The sequence below is a fragment of the Coloeus monedula genome (genome assembly GCF_965178545.1).
Source record: "Coloeus monedula genome assembly, chromosome: 2".
Classification (NCBI taxonomy): Eukaryota; Metazoa; Chordata; class Aves; order Passeriformes; family Corvidae; genus Coloeus; species Coloeus monedula.
The window spans coordinates 29,046,699-29,058,230 of record NC_138782.1 but is presented as its reverse complement, the minus strand read 5'-3'; the positions used below and the strand labels follow the sequence as shown (position 1 = coordinate 29,058,230).

At 36.4% G+C, this 11,532-nt stretch overlaps 1 protein-coding gene across 5 annotated transcripts in view; it reads right to left on the bottom strand.

Moving 5' to 3' along the window:
* Nucleotides 1–1,529: 1,529 nt before the first annotated feature.
* PPM1B (protein phosphatase, Mg2+/Mn2+ dependent 1B) overlaps nucleotides 1,530–11,532 on the bottom strand; it is a 60,840-nt gene continuing 50,837 nt past the window's right edge. For 4 of the 5 annotated variants that reach the window (XM_082303376.1, XM_082303377.1, XM_082303374.1 and 1 more), the window contains 2 exons: nucleotides 11,208–11,265; nucleotides 4,219–5,204 (listed from right to left, as the gene is read on the bottom strand). In XM_082303376.1, coding sequence (XP_082159502.1) covers nucleotides 4,944–5,204; nucleotides 11,208–11,265 — 319 coding nt within the window. In that variant the 3' untranslated portion in view covers nucleotides 4,219–4,943. Of the gene's footprint in view, nucleotides 3,360–4,218; nucleotides 5,205–11,207; nucleotides 11,266–11,532 lie in introns of those variants that run through there. The other variant, XM_082303378.1, reaches the window with a different exon arrangement.

Here is an 11,532-nt window from a genome sequence, read left to right as displayed (position 1 = left end):
GCCATGAAAAATATGGATATTTTGGCCAAGTCTTGCAAAGGTTTGCATGCAATAACCATATGAAGATCCAGCCTATTAAGAGGAGACGATCCTAGCACTTAACCCCTAATATGAGACTTCTGAGGTCAGAATGACATCACTTATATTTGCATCTACTTCGTTACTCCCTATTCCATTTAACATGTTAATGAGGAGCAGTTAAAACAGATTTTTACTTTGCTCAGACACCAGACTTGAGAACTTACATGGACTACTTTGCCTCTGTTACAGAAGAAGTCATAAGAATGAAATCAAGCTGAATTTGACACAACAGAAAGACCCAAGGTGGAAGAGATAATGTCCCATTCTTAATGTTCTACATAAGTATCTTTACGTTAGTTACCAGGTGGCAACATAATTAAGACAATGCAATTTTAAAACGTTGGCAAGTTATGGCAAATACAGGAACAAATTTTGTCATTCATTCAGATTTCTCACACTAAGAATACAAAGTCAACAAGCAAAGTTTTTCCCAGGCTGCTGAAATCTATACAGTATTTTGACTAAACTAAAACCATGACTAGAATTCATAACCAAGTGGATGCATGAATGTCAAGTAGTGCTAATTTAGAGGAAAAAAGCTGTCTTGAATTACATTTTGATGTAGCTGTGATCCTTCTCTTTGAAAAACCTCTGTGTAAACTTCACTTCAATACCAAGAAGCATAAACCCTTTTACTTGAGGGAGACTAGCCACTTAATGTAAAAAATCTACCCAAAAAAGTGTTCATAGGACTGGAGCCTATGGAGTACCAGCAGTCTCAACAGTGGAACAAGGCATTAAAATTGTAGCTCATGAGGAAGGCATGCAGGGGTTATGCTGTACAAGCAAATCCAACAAAAAAGTTCAAAGAAGTTACAGATTTTTAAACTCAAAAATCTTCAGGTTGTTTGTGAAGATGTCCATTCTACAGTAACACTAACTATTCAGGCAGGTTATTATCCTGCAGTATCAACATCACGGAGGATTCTGGTCTCCTTTCCCACTCAGCTAAACAACTACAATATTAAGTTGGAGAAAAAGATCTGTAAAAGTTAAAAAAAGAGATTTGCAAAAGTTCTAACATGAAAGCATTAACATCAGAGAAATTTCTATTCAAAACTCTGTGCAACAGTGAAATTTCATAAGGCTAAGCTCAGATCTTTAAGAAACTCCAAGAAATTAGTAGATCAAAAAGTCAAGTTTAATCTGAATTTTTAGTCTATAAATGAATGCCCTCCCATAGCTGGACTAGGACTCCAGCTGCACTTGGGATGGATTTGCCCTAGGAGCACTAAATGTTGTTTGCCCTTTCCTGTCTCTCACAGAGAAGCCCACTTGGAGACTTGTGCCTTTCTGAGATGAAGGGGCACATCTGCTACAGAACAAACAGAAATCCATCAACTAAGAGACCTCATAGATCCTGCTGGGTTATCTTTTTATATGGAACACTTGCATCTTAGTAAGTTCTTCTCAAGAAAATAGAGAGCATGTCACACTGTTTTAGCAATCCTTTATTGAAGATAACAAGTTGGTTATGTTCACTGTATTGTATGAAACATCACAATATCATACTGGGAAGGTACTATCAGTACAGGGTTGGACCAGAGCGGACAGTCTGAACAATAAACCATTTTGCATTCTTCATTCCCTGTCTTTTAACAACCCCAAAAAAACCAGTAAAGGGACAAATACCTGTTAACATCATCATTTAAAACACTTTAACTTACAAGGCTAAAATCTAATGAATAAATAAAATATACTGTGGCAATAATCCTCTCTAGACCAAAAAAAAAAAAAAAAATCAGATACACAGTGAATCAAAATGACTGGAAAAGCTGGCCTTCGGCATCAGTATGAAAGAGCGTGTGGTTTGTACAGACTCACCATGGGGATAAAGTTACAGAAAAATACCATGAATTTAATTTCACACAAAACCAGTTGATGACTGTCATTAGCTTAAAACTACACACAAGGGCAATTACATCCTCGCTGAAACACAGTTTAAACAAATAGGAAAATGTTTACAAGGCATCCACAGCATGTAAATCATGTACAGATGGATACATTCATTGTTTCCCCTCCCCAATAGCTTTTATTTTAGATAAATACTTTACTCTTCCCCATTTTCAGCATTTACTGGACTCATTACATGCACAACTCAAAGAAGTCAGAAAAAAGGTCAAGGTTATTGCAAAAATAGAATTAAACTAAGAATCTTCAAGTACCTTACATGACAGCCACTCTGTACCATGCCCATTGCTTATAAAATGAAAGGTCATTGAACCCATGAAAATATCTCTAATATTTTCTTAATTTAAAATAGATAATTTTAAGTGTATTTATAGTAATCTCAAAGTGATAATTTGAACTTTGAAAATAATGCAAACAATTAAAAATTATACCCATATTACACAAGACTTCTGTCTGTATCTTAAGCTGAAAAAAATCAAAAACCTATAGAAAACCACATATAGAACAAAAAAATAATCACAATTTACATTATAATAAAGGCAAATTTTCAGCATTTTTTAAAAAACCTGCAGCTGTGAGAGATGTCAAAGCAAGTCACTACTAACTATAAATTCACCAGTTTGGTTTTTTAAAAAGATCTTCTCTAGCAAGAGTTGAAGGGTGTGTTGTACACATGCGTAAAATTCTTACTGGTTTTAGATGCCTAGAATCTTCATATATTATTGCCAAATACACTTATCTTCAAGCAAGCAGTAGGCAACGTATCACAATTTGGACACCGCAGGGAAACCTAACGGTCTGGTAATACAGGTAAAACTGGAAAATTAAAAAAGAAAATAAAATACACATCTGATAGCGTACTGCCCAATTGAAATTACTTCCAAGCCACAGAGCTGCAAAGCCTTCCAACTCGGTAAAGTGAAATAAGAAACGTCTCAAACAATTACTTGTACTCTCTCTCATGCTTGTGTGTTGCATGTTTCATTTAGCCACAGTGTATCTTCAGAGTACACCTACAATCCCGTGCACCTCAGGTACATACACCGATCTGCTGAGAGAATATTCCTTCCTTCCTTCCTTCTTTTTTAGGGCCAAGTTCATGACAGATGTAATCAGTATGCCTGAGGCTGGTAAAAATACTGTAGTACAGGCAATGCTAAGAGTGGCAATATCAGAAAACACAAAAATGAACAAATGATGCAAAATTCTAATATCTTTCTGCCCATTTCACAAAATGTTGGAAATCCACCAGAAATTTTCCCTTGTATTGAAGAAATCAGATTTTAAAGTTTTTTTCCCCCTTTCAGAATGAAAAGCATTTTAGTAGATTTGTAAGGCTACCACGGATCTTCTAGATCTCCAGCACCCTACAGGAAAAGAAGAGGAGAAATATTACTACTCACCAATACAAATGAAAACATTTTGTTGTACTTTGGAATTCAGAGGCATAATTAAGAAGAATGCTAGCATAAGACAGAAAACATTTTCCTTGTTTTCCATACCTGCCCACTTCCACACACAAATAGTAGTTGCTGTTTGTCAATGTCATGATGGAATTTACTTTTATAAAACATGAATCCAGTAAAGCTATTATAGCAGAATGACTTAAAACCAAGATTTACCTAAAATTGTACTAAATCACAACTACCAATACATGCTACATCTGTGGACTACAAAACAAAAATAAAAGCTCTACAAAATACTACGGAACTCAGCTTTTCAGGTATTCGGGGTCCACAAGAAATTCCTGCAGGCTCATTTTCATTAAGGCAGTGAAATTCATACCCGTTTTGAACAATTCTATTTTTGTGCAAGTGTTATATGCTATGAATTGACAACTGACACAAGAATTCCAGATTTCCCTTATTAGCAGATGAGCTACCAGGACTGCAAAGTTCCAGTATTATCACCGACCTACCCAAAAAACCCCACATATGTGTATGTGTTGTACCCCAAGAGACATGGAAAAGATGTAGCAGAAGGCAAACTTTAAAAGAATAGTTTATTCATTTATATGGCTGATGTTTAGCTTGAACCTGAGAAATGTTGCCCAAATACAGGATTACGATGAATGCTCCAAACCCCAAATCACTCAAAGCTTTGTAGAAACTAATGATCACCATGAGTTCACATCAGAAGCTATGAAAAGTTTCAAGTCATGTCAAAATGGTAACGCTTCAAAGAAAGTTTATTACTTGCTTAAAAGAGTCAATATGCGTACAGATATTATTCCACAGCATATTCTTTATTTTCATTTGATCACAAATTATTATAACTTGACACTAGGTACTATATTGAAGTACATTTTCATTTCTGGATATATGCTATGCTACAGCCTGGGAAGTAATAATACCATTGTCTAGAAGATCAGTATTTATAATGAACAGTGGATACAATCTAAACTGAAGAAAAGAAAAAAAATCAAACATTTCATAAGTGACAACCTAAAATTAACAGCTTTTGTAATTTAGCTGTAATAGAAACTATACACAAACAAAACACAAGCATGCAGTACACGACGCTGGGGAAAAAAAACCTGAAGAATTTGTATAATTCACAAAAAATACAACTAAGATGTAAATTACTTTACACTGAGTAAACAGTAAACATACACCATCAAAACTATTATTTAATAAATGCTCTAAAAAGAAAAAGTTTTATAATGTCTTTTTGCATAATCATGTTAGATCCTGTTGTTGGTGACACAGGATTTTAAAAAAAGAAAATCAGAATCTCGAATGGAAGTTAAATCTTGCTACACAACATAAGATGCAATTACTGTACTATCCCACAGTAGCTGAACTTCGAAGGAAGTCAGAGCTCTGTAGGAACAATCTGTACAAATAACTGAAGTAAAGCCAAAGAGTCTTCTAGGCTAGCAGTGGCACAGGCTGCGATCTAAGCAAGGAAGGCCCGGCGGGTGAAGCGCAGCGCTAGCTCGCTGTGGAGTGTCAGGCCTGCTGCTCGCCGCTCTGGTCGCTGCCCGCGCCCCGGCGCGCTGCCGCTGCCGCTGCGGGGCCGGCGCGGGGCTGCGGCGCCTCGGCGGCCGCGCTGTCGTCGGGCGGGCCCCGCGCCTGCAGCTGCGCCAGGCGGTACCCGGCCAGCATCTCCTCCAGCAGGTGGCGGTAGTTCCCCCTATGATTAATCCGCATCTGCCTCAGCGCCTCCACCAACCTCCCCTGCGTTCCGCCTTCCTCGGCCGCGCCAGGCTCCTTCGGTTGAGATTCAACACCCCAAAAAAATCAGTAGTTAAACTAAAACATTCTCTAACCACATTAAAAAAAAAAAAAAATCAAACCGAAAAAACATTTTCTTTTTCAAACTGAGAAAACATCAGCTTTGCTCTATTTGAATGTAAAACACCCTATTAGCAACATACAACTTGGAACAATATATTTCATGTTCATCCTTTTAAACAACATAGTTTAAGAAATGGTAATTATTAAACCAGCATTTTTAATAATTTCAATTCATTTTGAGCAAGTCATCAAAGTACCTTCTCCCCATTAATTCCACCTTTCTTTCAAATATCTTTGATAAATAGATTATACCCCCCTCAACTTTGATTATTTGTCAGCGGAAATTTTTGAACATTTAAGCTTCTTTAGCCACAGATCAATATATTTAATTGTGAATTTCTGCACAGTCAGTAGCAGCACAGTTCTGTTAAAAACTCAGAGAACAGATAACTCTACTGATAGCAGTTTAGTCGAAGCATCACATCAAAATAAATGCTCAGTGTTTCAGTAAGCACTCTTGATTTTTGTATGCATGATGCTGCCAGAAAAGAAGCAAGCAGCTACCCATGAGCACAAGGAATGCTGGTATTTGAATGACATAAGACACCTTTGGGCAGACTGTGTATTGCCTAGAAAAATTAGCAGGTAGAACAGTTATTTAATGTCAAACCTAAGAACCTACAGCACAAAATCTAAGTATCAAGTGCTGGTTAAGGAATGGAAGTCTCCTCAGCAAATGAACTGCTTGGTTACAAGCCTTCAGTTGAAAAAAAATGTGTTTTTTGGTGATAGACATGCACATCTGCTACAGTGCTTTGACACTGATACTAGGTATTTTCACTTCCAAGTGCTAAAGCAGTACTGCTGCTTTAAGGGAACAGTACATTGATAAATTGCTATATATTAATAATTTAAAATCTAGACAAATGAAACTGTATCTCTGTAAGCTGGCTGATTTTGCAAGACATTAGAGGCGCAATCCAGACTGCCTTGTTTTCATGATGACCTCATTTTATTGTCATGTAGTCCAAAAGCTGCCTAATTACAAGTACTGCTGCCGCTCATTTTACAAGCTTAACAGCAGTATCGAGAAAATATCTTGGGATCAGTTAAGATTTTGCATGCTCTATGTAATGTTGCTGGAATAAAAGCCCCGAGACTGATTAGCACAGTCCAAGCTAAAATGGGGGACAATTTTACCACAAAAATGAGTATTACTGCATATAATGGCATCCCTCTTAAGTTTAATTTGTTCAGGAAGTAAGAGACATTTTCACAGTGGTTTGCTGGTCTTAGTTTGAGATGTTTTGACTCACATGTACTAGCATTTTCATATTCAAATATGAAAATATTCAAGAGAATATTCAAGAATTCAATACTTTCTTCTCTTCAAGAGCCCAGTGAGAAAAAGCAATATAAAGGAGGTAGTTCTAATGCTTGAAATGGAATTGGTTTAATGCCTTACGAGCACAATGTCAGTGAAAACCCAGGCCATCAAGAAGAGGCTACAGATGCATCCTGTTTCTTGGTTTGACAAAGAAAAACAACTGAGTTATGTATATACCTAGCTAATATTAAACATGGCAGCATAGCTGGAGACTTCCTTCCAGTTTTTTAAAATTCGGAGAACGTTTAAATTCTGTATTTCGTCTACTCCATCAGTTAGGCTGTGAGGTTGACATTAGCACACATACACCCTGAAGTTTCCACATTTCAAAATACTGAGATCTTAAAAAATTCCTTTGGCAGACTGAAGTGAATGATTTTGCTCCATGCAACACTGAAGAGTAAAAGCAATAAGCAATGTAATAGCAGCCCTGAGACTCCTAAGCAATTCAAATGCTGGTAGGAGTTGAATTAGCAGTGCTGTTAGTGTTTGGTATTCAAGCTCACATCCTGCTTTGCGTTGCACCCTATTTTACAGCAGGCTATTTTGTGCTTCCCTTGTGTCCCTCAGTGCTACCAGACAAGAAACCCCACAGACAGTAGGACCGAAACTGCCTCTTTTATATATTATGCATGATACAGACAGAGATTTCTCTCTAATGATGTGTGGTTAGAACAGGTCCCTGAAAACTATGGTTATTGTGCAAGGTAGCATTTGTCTTCCCTCACATTTCAATTCGACTTAAGTGCTACTGACCATAAAAACAAGAATAAATTTGTGCTAGCCATATTGAACATGAGTATTCACAATTTTTACGCAAGTTTTGTGCTATTAAATTACGTGCATGAAAAGGGTTGCTATGTATTAAAGACTGGATTTATGATGTTTTGAGAATGGTGTAAAGAGTTGCGTCCATTTAATTTTTTAAATTATGTGTAGCAGCCCCTAACGACACATGATTTGGTTCAGCCAAATGCCAGAGTGTTTTATTAGTAAAAACAAAGAGAAACATGATTGCTTTCAAATAAGATGCTCAAAGGCAGCTTTAAGCAAATGCCACTGGAACTATTAACACAGCCACTGTCATTTTAACATTGTTCCTTGTGTTTAGGTGTATATATACATATAGTGAAGTAGTTTAATTGGGTAGTAGTCTGCTAGTCTTAGGAACACATCAAAAAACTAAAATGGTCAGAGAAGTAGAGTCACAGAAAAAGAGCAATACTTTAACATAGTAAGTAGAACAACTCTTCAGTGGTACTGTAACATCACAGTGCTAACAATTATTTAGCTATGAATACATTCTTTTAAATTCCCTTTAAAGATCTGAAAACATCAGACCCCAATACATAACAGATTCCTGTACTCTCACTCGTATTTGTAAAGGCACAAGCCACCACATTTACAGCAGAAGTCTCTGCTCAAACACTGGTAAAGTTCTTCGTTGTGACCCCAGTGCAGGGCTCTCTCCAGCCCTGGATTTATAAAATACTCATAAATCTGCTGAGATTCCTAGTGGAAAAAACTTAAGACTGCTATACCTCAAGCCAGACAAGTGATCTCTGAATACTGCTGTAGTAAGGATTCTTTCATTTCTCAGACTCTTGCTCTGCATGACATCTCATATTTAGGCTCTATGTTAATGTTTCTCAGAAAATGCACATGTGAAGGACAAAAATCTACTATCACTAGTTTGGATAACCAAAAAAAAAAAAAAAAAACTAAGTGCAACACTACCTGAAATGTTTACAGTGTTGAGTAAAACAAAGCTAGCCTAGAAAGAGATACAACCAAGTTTTTAATTCATATACTTTCTAAGAACTAACTTGCAAACCTATTATGATCCAGTTCACAGGAACTCAGGGTAACTACTTTAAAACTGTTAGATGCTAAAAAGCATAGTCTTTAGAAGGAAGTCATATTCTCAATTGCAAAAGTTAATCTGATTGTTTGGGTTGTTGTTTTTGTGGTTTAGAGGGTTTTTTTTACTCATTCGTATTAATATTTTAGTAACTAATTATGTTATTATTTTGCCAAGATAAAAACTGCTCTAGCTTTATATACAACCATAAGATGGAAGATGACTGCCACAGGCAGATTTCCAGTCAGTAATGGAAATATTCTGTACAACACCCACTCTCAGCAGACACATATGCACTGTTAATTGCACACAGGGAAGGACGCTTGAGTGCAAGTCAAGTGCACCTTTGTGCTCTGCAGACTCAGCATCCATGTGTCTAGCTCAATTTTTCATATGAACATCTGCTTTTGCCTCATACTAGTTTAAACAGGGGCATCATTAGCTAGATTTCAATCTCACTTGGCAATGTCATCATTGGGATATACTGTATGTTTCTTTCCTACCTTTGCTTCCTGTTTAAATGTGAGATGTGTAGCAACATTATCACTTTGTGTACACATTCTGAAGAGTCTGATGTTGGGAAACTGAACAGCTTCCTTCCCTTTTAACCTCTCTGGACACTTCAGTATCCAGTTCAGAAGGCTACAAGATCACCACATACACACCTGAAACTGAGTAAGACCAGCAAGGAAGTCATGTTTTCATCACCTCAGAGACAAGGCCCACTAGGATTCATCCACTTCAAGGACAGCAAGGTAACTTGCTGGGAAAATGCAAACAGGAATTGTATCCTTCACCAAGGGCGAGCACATCCTCTCAAACTACTCTGGGCCAGTATCACTTAGGGTGAAAAGAATAAAGGTGCTGACTGGCAAATGACATCCTGTCACAAGATCAAACTAGAATTTAGTCCACTCTATTAAAAACACATCATTTTTGAGATTTGCACTTCTATATCAACATAAGAAAAATTTAGTAAGCAGACTGCAGTCTACTGTTCACATCTCTTTTTAATAAACCAAATTAAAAGCCAAACCAACTACTCAAGGATTTTGACGGCAAGAAAGGTCAAAGGTGTTAATGGTATATTATTTTATGAACAAAATGCACATTTAGGTTAGCTACCTCATTTTATTAAATTAAAATGGATAATGCATAAACATTTCCTGAAAGAAGCCAATAGACAAAAGGATGCTTTACTGCGTATTAGGACTTTCAGCAAATGTGCAGGGCTATTGAGAAGTAAATCTAGACTTAGAATATGTGCATCATAAATGCAACTATGGCATACAACATTTCTAAAAATTAGCCATTAGACAAACTTTTAGGTTTTTTTCTTAAAATACCAATTAATTTGTAAAACCGATGCTGTTTTAATTTCTATTTAATTCTTAAATAAGCCACATATACCAGTAACTTTTCCCCAAAAAGTAGGGAAAGTTCTGGCTAAATACAAAAAGTAGTAGCAGGCTGATAGAGGTGCAGATTTTCCTGAAGGACTAAAGAAGCTGGAAAGAGGAAAATTTTATGTATCTTGGTTTGGGGCACTGTTGCACAATTTCTTGAACGTGAAATGGAAAAAGCATATCCTATCACTTTCATCTAGAAAAAGGAACAAATCCTAAAAAATTAAGAAGTTAGATATTTCTTCCCTATTTGTATTCTTAACAGAATAGTGGCCCCTTCCACCCACACCAGCTTTCCAATTGAAGATAAAACATCAAATATAGGCAGTTAAGAGAAGAGGACAATAGAAAAGACACAGTAATAATTGTAGTGAGACTGCATATTTACTATCTCAAGGTGCACAATTGGTACTTTCAAGGTATTTCAAGTGCAACACCATTCACTGTAATAACTACCTGACTGAGGGCCTTGTAGCATCTCGGAAGAAAAATATATTACAAAGGATTTATCGAATAAGAATGGTACTTCCACAAAACAGTTCACATAAACTGTACAGGAAATGATGTGCACAAGCACTGATGGTTTTTATGAGTTCTTCAGTTTTTCACAGTTTTTAAACAAATTTAACCACAATTGAGAGAAGCACCAGTTATTGGTTACACTAATATTAAGAGCCACCTAATAATCAGGCTTAGAGGTACAATAAACCGTATTTCAATGTACTATTTAAAATTCAATTTCATAGGAAATGGGAAGAGGAATGTAAGCTATTTTAGAAACCATAACTGAAGTAATCTAAAATCACTTTACACTTTTCCTTAGACCAGTAGAGATGGGATATGAAAAGACAGTGCAAATGCTATGAAAATAGTCAGTATTAGTCTTGTCTTTTATATCAAGTGTACGAAGGCCTCCTTACAGAAGGCAACAGGAAGTGTGTTTGCCCCCTCTTGTACTACACTTCTGGACAGTAGAATAACAGCTAGTTAAGTAACAAATTTTCTGACTATTAATTTTTTACAATAATAAACTGTAATTTAGAAAAACCCTGCACTGTTGCCTCACAGGTTTGACTGAGAAAGTGGTAGTCATTTGGATGTTTAAAAAGTCTTTCAGAATTGGGTGTCAGTTTCGTGTCTTTCTGAGGATGAACTTCTATATCAAATACATCCAAAGCAAGGTAAAAATTAGCAGTATGTTACAGTATATACAATGTATTTCTAATACTTTATTCCTAGTGATGAACACTTTTGTTTAATGTGTGACACAACTCTGACATTCACATTAGCAAAGAGGTGTAGCAATCAAAATGGGAACTTACCCCCTCATTGTCTCTGTGTGGATTCAGCCTAGTATACACAGCTTCGATAATATTACGCCTAAAAAGAGAAGTTAAAAAAAAAAATCAAGCACAACAAAGGATTTCAAAACATTGAGAAAAGTGTGATCAGAGTAGGCATTTCAAAGTGTTTAAGGTATTTTTCTTTTAATTTGCCTTTTAAAAAGATGAAACCCACCCTGTCTTTAGTCACTTTCAGTAAGATATTTGGGGGTCTAGCAATCTGGTTAAGGATTTGTAAAAACTGAGCAAAGTAAAGCAATTTTCTTACCTTACCGTCTCCATGGTCCACCTCTTTTTAGAGCTG